The sequence below is a fragment of the Zeus faber genome, assembly GCF_960531495.2.
Source record: "Zeus faber genome assembly, chromosome: 21".
Taxonomy (NCBI): Eukaryota; Metazoa; Chordata; class Actinopteri; order Zeiformes; family Zeidae; genus Zeus; species Zeus faber.
The window spans coordinates 23,358,602-23,381,534 of NC_137208.1; the positions used below are offsets into that span (position 1 = coordinate 23,358,602).

Genomic DNA, 22,933 nt, shown 5'->3' on the forward strand with positions numbered 1-22,933 from the left:
TGCTGACCTCTGTTCAAAAGTCTAAAAGACAGAACCAACGTCACTTTCCTGTGTTCTTTCCTTACAGCGCAAACGCCTTCCATCGAATTACCTGAACAACCCACTTTTCCTGTCGGCACGAGGTAAAGCGCAATTTTTGGTTTTCCCTTTGAACTGTACCACACCGTAAGGGTCCCTCGCAATTACACACCCAGCAACCAAACTCAAACACTACTTCTAATGGCGGAACTACTTGTGATGCAAACATACAGGATAGTGATGCAACGCAAGAAACAGGGGGAGACCACCTGCAGTGTAGCTTTTGTGAGGTTTGTTTTTGTGGCTGCGGTTGGCCATTAGAATGCAGGTCCAGGGGGCGCGGAGTCTCAAATCCCCATCTTATAACAAGCTGCTGCCTCAGACCTTGTGCATGGCTTGGCCCTTAACCCCCCTTTCCCCACACGCAGCCCCCACATCTAGCTGTCTGTCTCAACCTGTTGGCGGCTTACTAACCTATTCTCTGCTTCCAATCCACACGCTAGACTCTGAGGATCTCTGCTGGAAGGTACGTTGCATGACTACTGATACACTGTGGTGTGTGACTGTGTGTGTGTGTGTGTGTGTGTGAATTCATTAGGCCAATCTGCGAGTCCGAGACCGTTCTGAGAGCTCATGTGCCGACGGCGTCTTTCAGGTTTGGGGCGGGGAAACAGCATAGACCGACTGCCTGACGGCAACGGAACCCCCCCCCCTTCACGGACGACGATTTTCCTCCCAAACCACGACTAGATATTCTGCAAAATTCCACCGGCCCGTGGACCGTCCCCACTCCCCCTCGAAATCTCGGTTCTCAAACCGCCAGCCGCTCCCCTAGATGGTGTAGTGAGAGCAGGAGATAGAAGTGTCAACCCGAGAGAGACGGCCCTTATTCACCTTGTTTTTCCCCCCTCTTTCTTCCATCCGTCCGCATCCCCCCATCAAGGATGAAGCTGCCTGACACTTGAGACTTCCTGCTTTAGCAGAGATATTTGAGAGGCAGCAGCGTTCACGGTTACCAAACAAATTACTCAGCGGGGGCCCCTCGGGAGATATCAGAGGACTCTCAGGATCCCTATCGGGCCGCGTAGCCGCTCAACTCATACGCCGCAAAACATGTCCCTGTGTTGTTGCAATTTAATTACGTAGATAAGCGGAAAAGGGGAGCGGAGAGCGGGATCTCTGCCCCCGCCCGCCTCCTTTAAAAAAAAAAAAATGATGATGGTGTTGCCGGTCAACACTGTTCGTGAAAGTTATTATTGCGTTTAAATTCAAACGCTGGCGAATGCTTTGTTTCTCGCATCCAGGATGACTTGGAGCATGATGACCACTGCGCTGTCTGCAAGGAGGACGGAGAGCTTCAGCCGTGCCACAACTGCACCCGCGCCTTCCACCCCGACTGTCTCCAGCCTCCGCTCAAAACCCCACCCAGAGGGGTGTGGTACTGCCCCAAGTGCCAGAAGAAGGTAAAGACCAATAAGGGCAACGGCCAAGAGTTGATGAAAATCACCTTTTAGCGGCATCGTCTACCATGTATCACCATGCAGTTTTGTTGTCTAAATGACTGATGGTGAGAAGTTATAACTTTAAATATGAAATCTGAATTATTTGACGTTTATACGAAAACTGTATTTTTACTTGTTTGTTTGACCATATAATGAACCTCAGTTGGAACCTTCTAACAGATTTACAATTCTTAAACTCTTGCACGGCCAAAAGCACGTTGACACCTGCTCGTCAAACTTCTTTGAGGTGCACTTGGTCGGGCTGATTCCTCCTCCTTTCCACCTTCAGGTCCTGAACAAAGAGAACATGTCATGGCCGCAGAACTTTGTCCAATCCTATGTCACGCACAAAACTGGTGAGTCTGAATCAGGAAGTCCTGTAAAGCGGAGTTGAGGGCCTGCGATTATTAAGTTCCTGGGCGAAGCTCTTGGCGGCTCCTGGCATTAACAGTGTTTCCACTAAAAAACAGCCATGTCTTACAATATTATACACACCATCTATTCTTGGGGATGTGGCATTCACGCCCCATAGACACTACTTGCTCATTGACTTGATGCACTCTGTGGTGGAGGAGGCACTGACTGGATCTTGGGTTGGCCCTGTGTGTCTTCTTCCACAGTGAGACAGGAAGAGAAGAGGAGACTGCTGAGGAGGAACACAGAGCTGAAGAAGGAGTGCTCCCATCTGGAGGAGCAGGACAAGAGGCTCAGCAACACTTTAGCGGTAAGGAGATAGCTGGCGGACAGTGTCCACGTCACACGGTAAGTTCAAGCCCTAACCCTTTGTTTTGGTTTTGGCAGCAATGCATGGACGTCAGAGAGCGCCTGCTGGGCCAGCAGAGAGACACGCAGGCCTCGCTGGAGCGCCTCAAGGCACTGATCCGGCTGATCCAGCGCGACCAGGTCATCCAGGTCACTATGACGGCCACCACCACCGCCGGAGCCTCGCTTCTCTCGCTGCCCTGGATCAAGCCGGCCAGCACCCCGACCTCCACCAGCACCAGCACCAGCACCACGACCACGGCCGGCCCGCCGGTGCTTCTCCAGAAGAGCCAGCCACAAGCCCAGGGCAACAATTAGCCCTGAGCTAGCGAGTTAGTTAGCTAGCAGCAGCTAGCAGCAACAGACCCGCGGTGCTGCCGTTTCAGCCAAATGTCGAGGGAGAGGGAACTTATTTTTTTTCCCCATTTTTTTCTAACACAACTGAGATACCATTGAATAATATCTACTCATTTTTCATCCCCAGAGCTGTTGTGGATTAAACAAATTTAAATAAGAAAAAGAAAAATCCACAAAAACTATTAACAAAAGAGAGCCTATATCCTCCACTCAATCCATGACAAGTATTTTTTAAACCCAACACCTACAGTGCTTACGAGATTTTTTTTTGTTTGTTTGTTTATCTTTTTTTATTATTTATTTTCTATTTATCAACGTTCTTGGCCTTAATGTATTTATTATACGAGAAGTTAAGATTACTGTGCTGCCACAGAAATATGGGAGAAGAAGTATTTGGTGCGGCCCTAAAGATATTTCCTCTTAAAAATAAAAATAAAAAAATAAACAAAAAAAAAAAAGGACACAAAAAACAACAGGCATAATTATTGTTCTGCATATAGTGAGAGAGAACACTAGAGTAGCCGTAGTTACAATTAAAAGAACAAAACAATGGAATAACGAAATTGAGAGAACTGTACATTGATATACAGAGTAGGTATTTGTTCTCGCTCTCCTATGAACAATGTTGGCCATAATAATTCAGGTGTACGGGGTGCGGGGGTGGGGTGGGAGTGGAGGTTTCGTTGTGTCTGTACGCAAAAAGCATACGAGCCTTCAAAACAAAAACGAGAGTGTAACTTTTTTTTTTTCCCAGTATTAATAGAGTTAATGTCAGAGAGAGAGAGAAAGAGAGAGAAAGTGGAAAAAAAAAAGTCGTATTTAAGATAACTAAAGAAATTAGCATTTCTAGTCGGAGATTTTAGTATTTTCATGCTGATGATGCCTGTTGATAAATGTACGTTTGGAGTATTCCAGGGGGGGATCTTGTGTACATACGTTGTATTATTATTATTATTATTATTATTATTGATACTAATTACTGCAGGTTTTTTTTCTCAAGGTTACTGGAGTCGCGCATCCACCCCCGAGGTGTTTTGAACTTTTTATTTTCATTTTGTTCCAGTGTTGCACTCAATGGGACATTTCCAGGGGCTATCTGAGTTCATGTAAATGAGGGATGCATCCATATTTTGGCCATTTCCTGCTCTTTTTCATTTTTACCAGTATAGAACATATGCCAAAAAAGATAAACCTTTCGTTTTTGTACTGGGAACACTCATCTGTTAGCAACCTTGTTTTGGTTTGTTTTTTTCCTGCCTTGTCATATATTTTTTGCCCCAATTTGAAGCTTCTCTTTGTTTTTATGAAAGAAAAATGTTGTATTGATTGATTGATGGATGACTTCACATTTTACAGCGGTGGACCTGTTGAATTCACTCTTTTTTTTGTTATTGATGGAATTCTGTTTGACAGTACAAATGAACACTGCCTCAAGAACAAGTCGTTTAAATCCAGGGTTTCTTTGTCGCATCGTTTTATAGACATTCGTCGGGGGGGTCGGGGGCGGGGGGCAAAACATGTCATCTGCAACATTCTTTTCTGTGCCCGTGGACCAGGGGGATTAAAAACAAAAAAAAGACAAAAAAAAAAAAAAAGTAGCGCATTCTTGGATTGACCGATCATTCAGCCTTGATGTCAAACAAGGAGGCCACAAATGTATTGTTTTTCTTCTCCCTGGTCCATCATGTATAGCTAGTCTTCCTGCTGGTCCGGAAATGGGTCCTTTTTAAGTGTCCTCGGTTTTGTTTTTATTTGTTTAATTCTTATTTACAATTTTTTTTTGTAATGTGATATATCACACCATCATCAAACACTTCAGTTGCGGGATCCCACGCCGCAACAGATGAAGAAAAAGAAAAAAATGCACAAAAGTTTCCCAATTTTTCATCATTTTATTCACCTTTACTGAAAAAAGGAACCAGAATTTCACGCGATGATCGAGAGGGAGGTTCGGGTCGGATCCCGCGGCGAGCGAAGGTGTAAAAACCTACTATTGGTCATATCAGAGTTGCTCACGTTTGTTGGTCTGTTTTATAACTGAATCTAGAAAGAAAGTGCTGGAAAATACAGTTGTTTTTTGTTGTTGTTGTTTTTTTTACGTTGAGGTGGCTTTGTGTCAAAGCAATACAGCGCTGCAAAAACTTAGAACAGTGCTCTATGGGATCTTGTTGATTTCTTCCAAAAAAAAAAGCAAACAAAAAAAACCCCCAATTATTATTTTTGTGTTTTTCTTGCTACTTCGGAGGGGGATGACTGTGTTATACTGTTAAAGCTCTTTTTTTAAGTTCTTGCACAGTGGGCGCCCCGGACCAAATGCACAGCTGTATCAGCCCTTAAAAAAAAAAACAACCTGAATAATAATCATTTGCATTACCCATTGCATAAAGACCATGCATCCATTTCCTATTACTAAAGCATTATTAATTGACACGAAATTGACTTTTGTTGGACTAGGGAGTGGGGGCAGCCATTTTTATTTGCCACTGCCACATGGACATACAATGTCCTTTTTTTTTTTTTTTTTTTATTATTTTACTTACTCCCCATTTCTGTCAACAACACAGGGAAACAGTGGGCAGACACGCAGCTCCCCGATGTTAGAATGTACACTGACTGATCTGATGCATATCTGGCACTCTGCCCCGCAGCATATTGGAGTCTATGGAATCCCAAAAATAATATTAATTAAAAAAAAAACGAGTCTAGGTGGGGCCGGTGGGAGGAGGTGAATTGGATTCCAGGATGAGGTGGATAACAGATCATATCGGCGTTCCGCAAATTTGTCACCCCACCTCCGCCTCCACACCCCTAGGGGCGCGTCATCCCCAGCCTCTTTTCATCCATAGTACTTTTTCTTATTTATTGATTTTTTATTTTATTTTATTTTTTTTTTCCAGAATCTTCTCCGGGAGAAACTGTGCAGTGCTTACTGAGACAGATCTATTTTAATACACAATGACAAAACATTTGAACAAAAATGAACAGAAAACTAAAAAGATGACGAAACATTTTTTTATATTCTTTTACCAAGGAACAAAAAAGAAAAAAAGGAAAACATTAGAATGTTTCTATTGTTTTGCCAGTTATGCATTCTTGATTCAGCTTGCAATGTTTAATGTGTTCTAATTTTTGGGGGGAAGGACACAAGGAGCTGGTTTTTGCGAGGGAACAAGGTGAAGACAACACGAGGCTGGGTTTTGTTATTTGTATTTTTTTGTTTGTTTTAGGTGGAAAAAGAAAATGTCTGTTGAAGTAGTTCCTATATTTTCTTTCTTCGTCATTGATAAGGGAACTGTCCAGTGGATAGTGTGTATAGGAAAGTGTTTGTCTTAAATATGCCAATGTAGTTTTTTTTTTGTTTTGTTTTTTTCCTTTTATGATGCATTAAAAGTTGATTGGTGGAAGTCGGTGAACGGTAAAGAGTAGTCTGACTTTTTTGTACCAAGTTCTTATGAAAAATTGAATCATTAATAAACAAACATTAAGAAGAACCGTGTGAGTTTCTTTTGTCATACAGTACGTAGCCGCTAAACCGAGCAACAAACAAGAAAACTGGTTATAGAGCTGGATAGAGCTCTGTTGTCATTTAGCAGAAGAATCAAAGCCTGTGGGATCATTCTCACAAAATTAGAGTATTGTACCTTGTTAGACAAGTTAGAAGTTTAAATGAATGAAGGCGAGACGATACGGACTAAAATGCTGTTTAATCTAAATCAGGATTGAGATAATTCTACTTAAATTAACCCAGGATTTAAAAATGCCTTTGAGACGTTAATAATTTGAGATGAATTAGTTCTAGACTAGGAAGTAGTAGACTAGGGTCAGGAACGACTAGTCAGCTCCTTCTGTCTGGTCTTAGTCCAGATAATCCATTTTGACTATTGTGAAGGTTGACCTGGAGGACACGTCCATTAATCCAAACATAAATCTTTTTATACCTCTAATTTACCTCTAATTTCAGCCTTCACTTTGACCTACATCAGCGCTTATCTTAAATGTAATTCTTAGATGAAGACTAGGGAAAGTCTGAGACAATTTTAAACCCTGACTGAGAAAGACAGATTAAAAAAGTGTTTTAGTCTAAGATTAGGGGTCCGTGAAACCGCCCCATCAGATCAAAGATTTTGTGGAAAGATTACGTTTTAGACTGACATTCTTTGGATAAATTCTTCCTTTTGGCCCAGGCAAATATATGAGCTATTCACAAACTGTACTTATTCATAGATGGAGAGAGTGTGAATGTGTGTTGGGCAGCTTAAAAAGAAAAAAAAAAAAAAAAAACCCCAAAAAACCTCAGTCAAATTCAGACGAGATCAGTCTCAAGATCAGTCTTGAGGCCTAGCGGGGTTTCAGGGCGTCACCTGACCCGGGGGGGCATCGGGAGTTGAAGATGCTGTCGTAGTGCTCCACCAGGATCTCTGTGAAGATGTTGATGGGCGCAAGGGCCGACATGGCCACCGCACCGCGGGGCGGCCACAGCAGGTTGACCCCGAACACGCAGGCCAGGTTGGACGGGCTCATCTTGTTCACAATGCTCTCCTGGGTGACCTGCAGAGGGAAAGAGACTGGAGTGAGTGAGAGGTTTGGGGCAAGTCCGAGCATGATCCAGAGATCTTCGGAAGGCGCCAGAACTGAGAGACCGGCCGCCTGTCGATGGAACCGAACCGCCTCGACTCAACGAGATGGCGCACACTTAACATCACATTCGAGGAAATGGGAAACATAAATCTTGATGTGAGCTTTTGGAGTAGAGCGAGTAACTGCAGACACCAGGGGGGTGGGACACCCACTCACTCACAGCGGTCAAATGGGAAAATGAATGTGGAAAACTCCTCTTCACTCTACTGGAGTTTAGGAATTACGAAGTTTGACAAGCAAATAATGTCCGGAACGCTGATTGTTTGTTATTTTGTCTACACTCCTGGATGCATTGATTACCAAGTACCACCCGTCAAACCACCCAAAAAGCTACGCCGCTGATATCCATTTCATATTTAGTATGAGCAAGCATGGACGAACATTCATCTACCGAACGACCGGCATGGCAAGACCCTCTGCTATGAAGGCTAAGAAGCCTTGAGGAGGACAAGACACGTTTCTAAGCCCTACTTTACCAGAAGATACCTTGTATATGTCCCCAAACGTCCAGAGGTACTGACCATGCCTTTAAATTGCGGACATGCCTTAGGTTTCCCGAAATGCATAGCACAACCATAAGAAGTTCCAAGTTTTGAACAAGGCGGTACAATTCCCTGTATGTGGGTTTACATACATGCTAGAAGTAGCTAGATAGAAGATAGCTTGTTGCAGAGTGAACCCACCATGTGTAGAAAGGACAGCAGGTACTTCAACACGATGAAATTGTGTTCTGGTAGACTTTGGACGAGTCGCTGGCAGGTGGACACCCGCAGACTGCTCTCCACACCTGAGAGAAAACAAAAACCGAATGGGGAAACACATTTACAGTACGATCAACTCATTAACCTCAACTAATTCAAAGTACCACCTTGTGGTGTGGGGGTGGTATGATTTAAGCAGCCACACCTGTCCTGGCTCTAGGTAATTGGTCTCGTGATCAGGGTGGCTGTACGTCTGTTGCTTGTCAGAGCAATCAACGTGCAACAGGTAAATCACCCATCCCCACACACAGGGGGAGAGCCTCTGTCATGACGTGTCATTTGGAATGTGCTTGTTTCACGATACGATGTCTTAATGTTAAACATGACAACCGCGTCGTGTCGCTGAGAGATTACAAACAAGAACAGCCTTGACCTAGGAGCCGTACGGAAACTCACCTATGATGTCCAGCACCTGGCTGTACAGCGGGAAGGTCAACAGGGGCTCCGGCAGCTCCCTGAGGAACGTTTTCAGGATGACGGCAGGAACGTGGATGTCGCCATACAGCTCGAAGCTCACTGGCTTCCCTGTTGGGGTAGGAGTATGAGTGTGTGTGTGTGTGTATAGGATGTATAGGATAGATAGATAGATGGATAGAGGGATAGAGGGATAGATGGAGAGATGGAGAGATGGAGGGATAGAGGGATAGAGATTCTTAAAGTTGAGCAGTCGTTTTCTTTTTGGTCGCTCAATGTGCATGACAATGACAGGATAAAACAGAAAAAAGCTGCACAAGATGCACATGTATAACATTTCAATGAGGAACTAAAATAAGTGGAATCATAAATATATTTTGTGCGTGAATCAAACTCGGCTCGCCGTGCCCCGTTCCTCCAAATAAAACAACTAAAAACAGTGGGACAGGGCAGGAGGAAAGTGGCACAACTCTGAGACTTGTTAAGATTATTTTCTGCGTATAATGCATGGAGAGGGGGTGATTGAGGAGAGAGTAAGGGAGAAAGTGTCCCCATTACGCACAATTTTGTTCCATAAGGAGACAGAATATAAAATAAAAACACACCAGACCAGGGTCTGCGGAGCGGGGGGGGAGGTGTGAGTGATTGGGGTTTGACTTGCCTGAACGACTCGTACCCCACTCCCCCCAATTTTAACTGCCACACACACGCACGCACGCACGCACGCACGCACACACACACACACACACACACACACACACACACACACACACACACACACACACACACACACACACACACACACACACACACACACACACACCCAGGTTGTAGAGTTTCTGGACGTCCTTGATGGTCTGGACGCGTGCCGATCTCCGGAAGATTCCCTCCGTTTTGAGCCCTGGATGAACACAGTAGAGCCAGGAAACAAACAACCAAATATTTATTTTTAACCACACAAGAAAATATGTTCATCTAAAAGGATAATGTGCAGCTAGTCGGGCATTATTATTATTCAAAATAACCCCTACAGGTTGATCAGGACCCCAACGCATGGCTTACACGGCTATCTACTGAATAAAAATAATACGAGACTGAATATTGATTGGAACCATTAAGGTCTAGTTTTATAACTAGTATGGCTAGCACAGTGATTTTCAACCGCCTCCTAGCTTCCTCTTGAAAAATAGACCATAGCAATATAGACAACACTGCAACAACCTAGTACAGTGGTACCTTACGACTGCATCTACTTACAACTAATCCAAGATACGAGTAGCGATAGTCGCGAAAATTTGTATCGACTTGCGACCGACTGCTCCAAGATACGACCGTGGAAATTTACAGTTGGCGCGTCGCGGCCAGTCAGCAGTCAGTGGGCGACCTTACACCTAGTTTGTGGCTTAGCCAAATTTTTTTCATATATACTGTGTTTGTGCTGTCTATTTTGTTTATTTTAACCCTTCATGATGAGTCCTAAGAAGAAGGATGATGGGAAAAAGAAAAAGGCAATGATTCCCATTGAAACTAAGAAGGAAATCATAGAAAATTATGAGCGTGGTGTGTATGGGAAAAATTGTTTCGACATACGACTGTTTTAACATACGACCGTTCTTATAGAAACAATTACAGTCGTAAGTCGAGGTACCACTGTATACTATTCACAATCCAAAAAATGCTGGAAAATCTACCATGTGTCCGAATTTAAGAAGTTCTACAAAGAAGAGTGGGCAAAAATTGCTCCTTAGCAACATGGAAACAGTGACATAGACTCATAGGAAGCGTTTGGCTTAGGTAGTGTGACCAGTTTTTACTTTTTACCAGTTTTATTACTTTTTCCACATTTGTGATATGGGTGTTTGTTCACTTTTTTCATTAAATAAATGAAATAATTCAAACAATGTGTTTTTGTGTTTACTAAGGTTCCCTTTGTCAAATCTTACACTTTTTCTACGGATCTGAAATCGGTTAGTGTTACAAATATGCAATAAAGGTGATTTTTATTTGATTTTGCATAAAGGTCATTGCAATTGATGGGCTATGAATACAGTAGCAAGTATATCATTATTGCCAACTAGGATGTCATTCGTAAACAGTTTAAGCTATGCAGAGAGGCATTCTCCTGAAATGGTACCACTGAGGTTTATAATTAGAATTACCATTAATAATAATTATAATGATAATAAAAATAATAACATCAACACTACAAACCGGGCCACGACACTCACCGTTTTCTTTGAGATAGGAAACTGTCTGAAATACCACAGGCGGTATGATGGCATCCCTGTTCTTCTCGCGGATGCTGTTGGGACAATGTTTCTTTCTTTTTTTTTTTATATTCACCCGCAACAAATTTAACGGAGCAAATACACGTGCAGGACACAAATAAACATATATGACAACATTTATAAAAAAAAAATTTGAACTACAAAAATCACTGGTTTTCAATCATGTACTTTCCTGTCCACAACTAAATATCACCCTAGCAAATCCTGATACACAGTTGTGTCTAATGTTGTCTTAATTAATAACGATGATAACAACATGTGACCTTATTGGGATGCTCATGTTTTTTGGGGAAATTATTCTTCTATCAGATACAAACTGTAGTGCATGGCCACAGATCATTAGTCAACTAAACTCCACTGGCTGACTTGCAAGCCTGCAGCTTCACTGCGCGAGGTGGATGGCTATATGGTAATGTATCCAACACCTATACGTACAGTAGCTGCATTTAAAACTATGAAGATTTTGTTTCTATATTTTTATTTTTACTCATCATGACAAGAGACATCATGACAAGGGCTTCCACAACTCAGCTTTTAAGATTTTGGACGGTCATTTCACAGGAGCTAGGCTAGTTGATTCCCTCCGCAACCTTACATTGAGCGAACACGATTAGCATGCAACCCGTCGCTATCTCTGTACTGGACACACAGGGATGAATTAGGCAATGAGCTTCTCATCGGAAAAAAAAAACAACCAAAAAAACAAAAAAAACAAAAAACAAAAGCATCCCTTTAGGTTGCGTACATGATAAGGTCTGAAATATTTAAGTTTTACATGAACACCAGAGAGTTGGTCTGATCACAAACATCACATAACTCTATATGATGAACCTTTTTTGGATTTGTTGACACAGGACTTTAGGGAATATGTTCTATACTGCACATCCTTATGGTATAGTGTTCCCCATGACTATTCTAATAGTAACCTATTCCATCACAGCTCCGGAGGGAGGCTGTGGAGACACTCACTACTGCAGGCTGACACCAAACTGCTGTGTGGGAAGCGGGGGCCTCGGTGGCGGGCTCTTTACCAGGAGAGGGGGGCCGCCCTTCTGTGCTGCCCTTAACCTTTCATCATGCCTGAGGGACACACACACACACACACACACACACACACACACACACACACACACACACACACACACACACACACACACACACACACACACACACACACACACACACACACACACACACACACACACACACACACTGAATTCAGAGAGTTTGAGAGCCTGCAGGCATTGGCAAGTTAAGTTTAAGATCTAAGATGTTGAATAAAATAGGACTGTACTATACTAAATAGAATAAATACTCTTCCTTCCTTTGTGGTTCAGATCCCAATTAAATGTAGAATACCAAATATACCATTGGAACTACCCTCCCCTCCCTGCATAACTTATACACCAAGAGGTGTAGTAGCAGAGCCCGTAGGGCTCATGAAGAATCTTCCACCCCAACAACGGACTGTTCCAGCTGCTGCGGTCGGGCAAGCACCTCCACAGTCACACAGCAAGAACAGAGAGACTGAAATGGAGTTTCTTCCCACAAGCCATACACACTTGATTCACATGCACTTTACTGCACGTATCTGTATCTACAAATAGCCTATCCCATAACTCTATTCCCTTCACTTGTATTTGGTACCTCCACTCTGTATTACCTTTTGAGTCTTATTTATTCTATTCACTAACTAATCTAACCATTGGGGTGCACAAGCCAGTGTATCATCAGTGCAGGTCCCAAGCCGGGATGAATAGAGAGAGTTGCGTCAGGAAGGGCATCCGGTGTAAAAAAACATGCCAAATCAAACATGCGACAACAAATCTGATTTCCATACCGGATCAGTTGTGGCCCGGGTTAACAACGACCGCCACTGGTGTCGTTAGCCAACAGGGTGCCAGTGGAAATTTTGCTACTGTCGGCCGAAGGAGAAGAAGAAGAGGGGGAAGGCGTGTCCGAGACAGCAGGAGAGGAAGAAGGGTAGGAGACTAGAGTTGAGTGTAGGACCTTTGAACGTTGGCACTATGAAGGGTAAGGAGAGAGAGCTGGCTGACATGATGGAGAGAAGGTAGCTGTACTATGTGTACAAGAGACCAGGTGGAAGGGGAGTAAGGCCAGGAGTATCGGAGCCGGGTACAAACTGTTCTTTCCTGGAGTGGATGGCAGGAGAAATGGGGTCGGGATAGTGTTGAAGGAAGAATATGTCAAGAGTGTTTTGGAGTTGACGAGAGTGTCGGACAGAGTGATGAGCACGAAGCTGGAAATTGATGGGGTGAAAATGAATGTAGTCAGTGCATATGCTCCCCAAGTGGTGGTAGGGGAGTGTGTTGCTAGGCAGCATCGGATAATGGTCTGTAGGATGACTCTGGAAGCCAAAAGAAAAATGGTGGTAGTTGAAAAAGGAGGAGTGTTGCATACATTTTAGCGAAGAGGTAAGGCAGGCAATAGGTGGGAATGAACGGATACCAGATGACTGGGAAACAACTGCAGAAGTGGTGAGGGAGACGGCCAAGAAGGTGCTGGGTGTATCATGCGGGAAGAGGAAGGAAGACAAGGACTCTTGGTGGTGGAATGAAGAAGTACAGGAGAGCACAGACCAGAAGAGGTTGGAAGAAGAAATGGGAGAGTCAGAGAGATGAAGAAAGTAGACAGGAGTACAAGCTGATGCGGCGCAGAGCGAAGAGAGGAGTGGCAAAGGCAAAGGAAAAGGCATACGACGAGTTGTTTGAGAGGTTGGACAGTAAGGAAGGAGAAAAGGACTTGTACCGATTGGCAAGACAAAGGGAGCAAGCTGGGAAGGATGTACAGCAGGCTAGGGTGATGAAGGATAATGATGGGAATGTAATGACTAGTGAGGAGAAAAGTACAGCGGTACAGTACAGTGGGGATGGTAGCTCAGGCGGTAGAGCTGGTGGTCTAGTGATCTAAAGGTTGCTGGTTTGATCCCAGTCTCCTCCTGCTAGCATGCTGTGGTGTCCTTGAGCAAGACACTTAACCCCTAATTGCTCCTGATGGCTGCGTCCTTCGGTGTTTGAACAATTGTAAGTCGCTTTGGATAGAAGCGTCTGCTAAATGTAATGTAATGTAATACAGGGAAGGGCAAATCTTTGTGGATTTAGAGAAAGCATATGATAGGGTGCTGAGAGAGGAAGTGTGGTATTGCATGAGGACGTCGGGGGTGGCAGTAAGAGTGTACCACTCAAGTAAGAGTGGTACAGGATATGTAAGAGGGCATTCAGACAGTAGTAAGGTGTGCAGTAGGCGTGATGAAGGCATTCAAAGTGGAGGTGGGATTGCATCAAGGATCAGCTCTGAGCCCTTTCTTGTTTGCAATGGTGATGGACAGGTTAACGGATGAAATCAGGCAGGAGTCTCCGTGGACTATGATGTTTGCGGATGACATTGTGATCTGTAGGGAGAGTAGGGAGCAGGTTGAGGAGAGCCTGGAGAAGTGGAGGCATGCAGTAGAGAGAAGAGGAATGAAAGTCAGCAGGAGTAAGACAGAATACATGTGCCTGAATGGGAGGGAGGGCGGCAAAAAGCTGAGAATACAAGGAGTGGAGGTGGAGAAGGCGGATGAGTTCAAGTACTTGGGGTCGACCATCCAAAGCAGCGGAGAGTGTGGGAGAGAGGTGAAGAAAAGAGTACAGGCAGGGTAGAGAAGAGTGTCCGGAGTGATCTGTGACAGAAGGGTTCCACCAAGAGTGAAGGGGAAGGTCTACAGGACGGTAGTGAGAGCAGCTATGTTGTACGGTTTAGAGGCGGTGGCACTGACAAAAAGGCAGGTGGCTGAACTGGAGGTGGCAGAGTTGAGGATGTTGAGATTTTCATTGGGAGTAACAAGGATGGACAGGACTAAGAATGAGTACATTAGAGGGACAGCTCAGGTTGGACAGTTTGGTGGAAAAGTAAGAGGCGAGATTGAGATGGTTCGGACATGTGTGTAGGGGAGATGAGAGTTACATTGGGAGAAGGATGCTGAGGATGGAGCTGCCAGGCAAGAGGAAAAGAGGAAGGCCAAAGAGAAGGTTTATGGATGTGGTGAGGGAGGACATGCAGGCGGTTGGTGTAAGGGAGGAAGATGCGCAGAACAGAAGGTATTGGAGGCAGGTGTTCCGCTGTGGCGACCCCTAACGGGAGCAGCCGAAAGAATAAGAAGATTCTATTCACTAACTACATTACGTTTTAGGAATCACTTAGTTTCAGTTAGTTAGCTAAGTAGGAGTTAGGTAAGCTATAATGTTCGGTTTAGTAACTATTGTGCATAATCTCCGGGTGCGTTTCAAAGACATTTCACTGCATATATGCATGAAAGTATGTATATGTATGTGACAAATAAACCTCTTGAATACAGACATACTGTATGCATGTATGTATTTATGCTGCCTATATATGAAAAATTATTCAAAATCGAAGTTAAGTTGATTGAATATTTTTCCAAAGGTACCATAGTGACAAGTGCCAGGGGAGAGAGGAGAGAGTGACAGGAATTAATGTGAATGTGGTGAAAATTTACATTTTATTTTACCATTCCAAAATTGTTAACTTGTGTTATCATATACCAAAGTTTTATTTTGAAGGTTTTTTTAATGTAGGAAGCTGAATAGTTCACCAGCCCGTAGTCACTTTATGTTGTTTGCTTCCTGTTAAAATGAACCGTTTTAACAAGAGAATGACATTTTGTACTTCTGGTGCTAAAATAAGGTGTTGGTCAAATATGTATGTTCATGGCGGTGTGATGAAATAGGTATATTTGGGCAAGGATGGTTTTATTATGAAAAACAAAAAATCTTAAGGACCTTTTCTTCGAAAAAAAAAGTAAAATGTAAAACCAACTTAAAGGACTCTGGGACATCTTTGGAACAGGCATTTCTGACTTTCATATCGAAGAGCATGCACTCAAGATTTTAAAAGATGGACAGAAACTACAGCTTTCTGAGCCAACAAACAAAGTCACCTACACTCCACACAAACTTGATTCAATTAGAAAAAGAAAAACGTGCTGTCAATTAACAACATCGAGTCTCAACAATCAAACACAAGAGAGGAGTGTAAACACTTGGCGATCACCTGAGGACGTCGGCGGGAATGACAAGCTGTTCATAGTCCAGGTGGCCTCGGAGCTCAGCCAGGTAGTTCACGTACGTCAGCTTCTTGCCAAATTTGTGACTGTGGAAAGGTGGTAGGGGTGGGGCAGTGAAACACATGATGATGGTGATGATGATTGGGAGACACATTTTAACCCTTTGAAAGCAGCAGTAACTCCTCCGTCCCTACCTTATGAAGGGTTTGAAAATGTTCCACACGATTCGAATGAAGTTGGTGGGATGGACCACGTAGAGCGCCTTCAGGTTCTTCTTGTATCTACAAGTAAATGCAGTCTGCGATGAGCAAAGGTTCAGACATCAAGGCTCCAAGTCCAAGTCAAGTCCCGTGTCTCCGGGATATCATCCAAGTCAAGTCTAACCTTGTTCCTAAGCTAATGGTAGAAGGTGCAACTTGTAAATGGTGCCGAACAGGCAAAGATGTTCCTGTAGTAGTGGCTTCAAACGACCAAACTTGAACTGTACTAAACTCAGAATTCACACATCATCACATTGTTCACAGTAAACACATTCACCTACTAATTTGCATACTAATGGGTATGCTAAGTCATGAAACCACCACAAAACATGTCCGAAATGAATTGACATCCATATTCACAGAGAATGTGAAATAATTCATTTCAATATTAAAGTACAAATGCCTACGATACAGGCCACTCAGTTGTTTCGAACAAATATATTTTAATGGTTTTTTTTTCTGAGCTTTTATTATCAAAAAGTTCATTAACGCAACACGTCCGGACAAAGATGGCTGTTACATTAATGAATGCACTTTAACCTAGCATAAAATGGTGGTTTCATATTTTTGAGAGAAATATTAATTTTAACCATGACAATAGAAAGAATAGTGAGGGAATGTAGTGATGAAGTGTACATTTTTGCACTGTCAGTGTGTTGCCATTTCACACTCAGCTACCGTAACACCCATCTTTTTGTCGGGGGGGGCTTTACAGTAATGACTTATTTGATAAGAAAAACACAGAGAAAGCACAAAAATAATATCATAGTTCAAAACAGCCAAGTGGCCCATATAGTAGGCACTGCATAATTTAAGATTTAAAGTTAATTTGCACGTCCATTCATTTGGGACATGTTTTATGGTGGTTTCATGAGGACAACCCATTTGGGAAAGCTTGAATCAAACACTACGGGACCTTTAAAGCGGAGCCTAAAGAGTTGTTGTTCAGTACTCTGATTTATGACTTTTGTTTCCAAAACAGCAGAGAAAAAAAATCAAGGTGGGTAGGAGTGGCTCACTTTCTGCCAAACTCATTGTAGGCTTCCTGCAGCCATTTCAGGGAGGGCTTGTTGCTGCTCTTCAGTCCGTAGTGGAAGTACACCACGGTGTAGTCCATCTCCACATACTGATCTAGAGTATACTTCAGATACCTGGGGTGAGACATTGAAGTAGTAGGAATTAGTCATAAAAAAATAAAATAAAAAAAAAATACCAACAGGTTTAAACAAGGACTTTTAAAGCCGCATTTTTTTTTTTTTTAAATGTTTCTTCATGTTAGATTTGACCGTGGGTTTAGACTCAAATGCATATGCAATTTAAAAGTGGTGAAAGCATCATATAAATGCTCACCACACACACACACACACACACACACACACACACACACACACACACACACACACACACACACACACACACACACACACACACACACACACACACACACACACACACACCTTCGTCCACTCACTCAAGCAGACGGTGGTGGTTGAGCTGGTATGATGGAGGCATGCAGCAGCTACTGAAAATGATGAGCTTCCTGCCGTAATGGTCATCCCCTCGAGAGGAAAAGGGAAGAAAAAAATGTCAGGAAAAGAATCAGAGACGGTACAGCTGATAAGAGAGAAAAAAAAAAAAAAAGACATCCTACCATTAAGTTCAGTATTGGATGTGCTTGTTTTCCTGAGCCCTATGACACCTTTCTAGTTTTGTAACGGTTTTTCACTAGCACACACACACACACACACACACACACACACACACACACACACACACACACACACACACACACACACACACACACACACACACTTTTTTTAAGTGTCATAAACATTTTATTTTTTGTTTTTCAGTTTAAACTCATGGATGGTATTGTGGCTCTTTGGTTCACTGAAATCAATCTCTACTTAAGAAGGAAGTTCCACATTATTAAGCAGGCCACAGCTTTCAAGCAATATGGAAAAGAAAAAGGATCTCTCTGCTGCCGAAAAGCCTCAAATAGTGCAATGCCTTGGACAAGGTATGAAAACATTTGATATTTCACTAAAACTTTAGCGTGATCATCGTACAGTGAAGAGATCTGTGGCTGATTCAGAGCACAGGCGGGTTTGTGCAGATAAAGGCAGAATGAGGAAGGTTTCTGCCAGACAAATTCATGGGATTAAGAGAGCAGCTGCTAAAATGCCGCTACAAAGCAGCAAACAGTATTTGAAGCTGCTGGTGCCTCTGGAGTCCTGCGAACCTCAAGGTGTAGGATCCTCAAGAGGCTTGCAGTTGTGCATAAACCTACTATTGGGCCACCCCTAAGCAATGCTCACAAGCAGAAACGGTTGCAGTGGGCCCAGAAATACATGAAGACTCATTTTCAAACAGTCTTGTTTACTGATGAGTGGCATGCAACCCTGTGTGGTCCAGATCGATGGAGTAGTGGATGGTTGGTGGATGGCCACCAGGTCCCAACAAGGCTGCAACGTCTGCAAGGAGGTGGTGGAGTCATGTTTTGGGCCGGAATCATGGGGAGAGAGCTGGTCGGCCCCTTTAGGGTCCCTGAAGGTGTGAAAATGACCTCGGCAAAGTATATAGTTTGTGAATGACCACTTTCTTCCATGGTACAAGAAGAAGAACCGTGCCTTCCGTAGCAAAATCATCTTCATGCATGACAATGCACCATCTCATGCTGCAAAGAATACCTCTGTGTCTTTGGCTGCTCTGGGCATAAAAGGAGAGAAACTCATGGTGTGGTCCCCATCCTCCCCTGAACTCCACCCTATTGAGAACCATTGGAGCATCCTCAAGCAAAAGATCAAAGAGGGTGGGAGGCAGTTGGCATCAAAACAGCAGCTCTGGGAGGCTGTTCTGACATCCTGCAAAGAAATTCAAGCAGAACTCTTCAAAAACTCACAAGTTCAATGGAAGCAAGAATCGTGAAGGTGATATCAAAGAAGGGTTCTATGTTAACATGTAACTTTGCCTGTTAAAAGATGTTTTTGATTGAAATAGCTTTTGATTTCAGTAAATATGACCTAATGCTGCAAATACAACAGATGACCATTTTCAGTTCTTTACAACCTATAAAATGTTTTGAAACTCTGTTGTGCATAACAATTTGGAACAGTGCATTTTGAGTTTTTTTTTTTTTTTTGTTTGTTTTTTAAATACTGTTATCATTGGGAGGTTTGTTCAATAACATTCGGATTATACCCTAACAGTTGATGACTTGAAAATTAAACTGACTCATTTGCATCGACTATTTAGGAAAATCAGAGAAAAATATAGTTTGCATAGCAATTTGGAACGCGGTGTGTGTGTATGTATGTATGTATGTATATATATATATATATTACACATACAGTATACACACACACACACACACACACACACACACACACACACACACACACACACACACACACACACACACACACACACACACACACACACACAGTATATACATACACACATTGGTTGATGACTTGAAAATTATACTGACTCATTTGCATCGACTATTTAGGAAAATCAGAGAAAAATATCGTTTGCATAATAATTTGGAACGCGGTGTGTGTGTGTGTATACACACACACACACACACACACACACACACACACACACACACACACACACACACACACACACACACACACACACACACACACACACACACACAGTATATATTCACACACATACATATGAAACCACCACACACTCACACACACACGACTGGGGCTCTTTGCTGACCTGTGACCTGCAGAATCCCATGGCGGGCCACGTCGTAGTAAGGGTGGGAGGGGTCCGGGCCCACGCCGCTTTGGGGGGGCGTTGGCGCTGGACGCTCAGCAGAATAACTTTGCCTTTCACCCTCCTCCACCTCCTCCTCCTCCTTGAGTTCTGACAAATCAAAATGGTTCTCCTGTAATTTATACGTGATCATTCAAGCAACTTAAAAGAAGCTTCTCTGCTCATTCACAGTGAAAGTCGGCTTTGTTTGGATTACAAATAGGAAAAAGACATTCAAATAGTTGAGTCGACCAGCAAGATGCTAACTGAGTATCCAACTGACGAACAATGACGCACTGATTTTTGCAATTAATGTGAATAAAAATGAAATAAGTAGGTGGCCACAAAGGAGCCAGTTTAATTTCCAAGAAGAGGTTCAGAGAGTCCCCTGGTCAGTCAACATTTACACTGAAGAGGGAAAGGCTCGCTTTGGACCATGACGGCCGACCCCCCCAGCTTCCTGAATCGTCAGCCTTATCAGCTTCTGCTCTTTCCAAAACATCAACAGTTTTTGGATTGGGGAGGGGTGCAGCAGGCAGCTGGATAGAGCATTTCCCACAAATTAATGAACAAACAAATCTACAACAAGCTGGAAACTTCTGGGATCTGTGGCAGCTATATGGGTCTGTGCTGCTGCCGCTCTAGGAAAGCCTTCTATAAATACGCCCCACTATTTATAGACTATATCAATAAAAGTATCCATGATTTATATACACCGATCAGCCACAAGATTAAAACCACCGACAGGTGAAGTGAATAACATTGCTCATCTCGTTACAATCACACCTGTTAAGGGGGGGGGGGGGTATATTAGGCATAAAGTGAAAAGTGAGTTCTTGAACTTGATGTGTTGGAAGCAGGAAAAATGGGCAAGTGTTAGGATCTGAAATACTTTGACAAGGACCAAAGGAAGGAAGGACAACCGGTGAACTGGCGACAGGTTTATGGGCTCATTGATGTGCGTAGGGAGTGAAGTCTAGCCCATCTGGTTCGATCCCACAGAAGAGCTACTGTAGCACAAATTACTGAAAAAGCTCATGCTGGTTATGATAGAAATGTGTCAGAACACACAGTGCATCACAGCTTGCTGTGTATGGGGCTGTGTAGCCACAGACCGTTCAGAGTGCCCATGCTGACTCCTGTCCACCACCGAAAGTGTCTACAATGGGCACGTGAGCGTCACAACTGAACCATGGAGCAATGGAAGAAGGTGGCCGGGTCTGATGAATCACGTTTTCTTCTACGTCATGTAGATGGTCGGGGTTAGGATCTGATCCGATCGAGCATCAGTGGGATATGCTGGAATAACAAGCCAGATTCATGGGGGCCCCACGTCACAACTTACAGGACTTAAAGGATCTGCTGCTAACATCTTGGTGCCAGATATAACAGGACACCTTCGGAGGTCTTGTGGAGTCCATGCCCTGACGGGTCAGAGCTGTGTTGGCGGCACGAGGGGGAGCTACACAATATTAGTGGTGGCTTTAATGTTATGGCTGATCGGTGTACATGTTTTTCTATGCAAGTATACCGGCCCACCCATAAATGATTGTCACAACCTGGGAAAATTCCAATAAATACCCAAACTGAAAAGCAAACCGCTTTGTTTAGCACTTTGATTGGTTGAACTCAGTACTAAAACACTAAATGCCAATGTTGTGAAATGGTGCACTACCTGACGAAGCCGTTGAAAATACTTGGATCAAAATATGTCGGACCTTTAATACGGTACAGTGTTTCAGATGGGTCGGAACAACAAAGCTAAAGGCATGTAGGTCGGTGTACCAATGTCTTGTTTTTTCTTTTGGTTAGAGAGCAAATAATAGCCCACATAATGGGTTGATGGGAGGGGGTCTCTTAATTACCCGGCCAAACTGTTACCAGGGGGGCTCCCTTACAGACACAATTATAAGCAGAACTGCCATATCTGCAATAATTACCTATCAACCTCCATCTCCTCCCATACAGCCTCTGCAGGCTAAAAATAGCCACGGCCGTACTGCAGAGCAGCGCTCATCACTTTAATTAAGGTTTAGAGGAAAGACCCCTCATCTGCGGTTTGAGCCCCTACCCCCAACTGATAACCAGGCCTGGATTGGTCAACAATTACCAATGCTTCAATTATCATATCAATTTTTTTGTTAAAGCTGCACTGTGCGCAATTCAAAATCAACCCTGAGATAGGAATAGCTCCAACTCTGGTTTATGACTTCCAATTTCATGCTAATGTCATCGTAAACAAACCTCTTCCTTCAAAATTCTTCTTTCAAAATATTTTCGGACCTCATTTTGTGACCATACGATTAGAGGTCACACCATGTATTCTTGTCAACTGCATAGAAAAGTATGGTCCAATCACCAAAGACTGTTTCAAACTTTTTGGAATCGAAACATGCCTACTTATCACCCCTGCACGTCACCACTTCTTTGGCAGAGTGAGGCTCAAATAACTCTTTAAGGCTTAAAGAGATGTAAATTTAGGGATGTGGTTGCCTACAAAGAGGTCCCTCAATCGCGTTTAAGCATAGAAGGCATGTTTCTTCTTTCCTCTGACTGCCTTACGGTTTCACAGCCAACACACCAAGACTCAGCTAGCTTCCCAAATTAAGAAAGTTCTGATTCCATTCCTGTTAGGATGGTGACGAGAGTAAGCCCAAACTCGAGGCCTCAAATGGTCTCCTCAGAAACCATTGTGTCACGTCACAGACACTGTCCCTTTGTTTTTGCTACAATCTATGTGTAGAACCAGAGGCTCAGGTTTTTGAACCGTTACCCTGCCAGTGATCACGGCTGTCGTGTGTAAATCACCTACCTATTTCAGCGAGCCGCTCCAAATCTGCCGCTGAGATCATTTCTGGTGGCTGTTGAACCTCATGCATGGAAAGCAGAAAATAACCTATAATAATCACAGGCAATGTAACACGTATCATAATAGCTGCTCACACACACACACACACACACACACACACACACACACACACACACACACACACACACACACACACACACACACACACACACACACACACACACACACACACACACACACACACACACACACACTTTTTATCAA

The 22,933-nt window shown here is 43.3% G+C and overlaps 2 protein-coding genes across 2 annotated transcripts in view; one reads left to right on the forward strand and one right to left on the reverse strand.

Annotated features, from left to right (window-relative positions):
- phf21b (PHD finger protein 21B) overlaps nucleotides 1-3,401 on the forward strand; it is a gene marked incomplete at its 5' end in the record, with an annotated part of 67,439 nt that extends 64,038 nt beyond the window's left edge. The window contains 6 exons of the mRNA XM_080022553.1: nucleotides 68-122; nucleotides 522-544; nucleotides 1,323-1,481; nucleotides 1,810-1,876; nucleotides 2,141-2,244; nucleotides 2,322-3,401. Coding sequence (XP_079878679.1) covers nucleotides 68-122; nucleotides 522-544; nucleotides 1,323-1,481; nucleotides 1,810-1,876; nucleotides 2,141-2,244; nucleotides 2,322-2,600 — 687 coding nt within the window. The 3' untranslated portion in view covers nucleotides 2,601-3,401. The remainder of the gene's footprint in view (nucleotides 1-67; nucleotides 123-521; nucleotides 545-1,322; nucleotides 1,482-1,809; nucleotides 1,877-2,140; nucleotides 2,245-2,321) is intronic.
- An 824-nt stretch (nucleotides 3,402-4,225) lies between these two features.
- LOC307246326 (rho GTPase-activating protein 8-like) lies at nucleotides 4,226-22,717 on the reverse strand. The gene is given in 13 exon segments (XM_080022230.1): nucleotides 4,226-7,012; nucleotides 7,014-7,187; nucleotides 7,961-8,064; nucleotides 8,435-8,563; nucleotides 9,276-9,353; nucleotides 10,681-10,754; nucleotides 11,710-11,820; nucleotides 15,814-15,912; nucleotides 16,021-16,107; nucleotides 17,106-17,237; nucleotides 17,558-17,645; nucleotides 19,822-19,971; nucleotides 22,673-22,717. Coding segments are annotated over 13 exon segments (1,290 nt in total). The 5' UTR covers nucleotides 22,713-22,717; the 3' UTR covers nucleotides 4,226-6,988.
- Nucleotides 22,718-22,933: the final 216 nt, after the last annotated feature.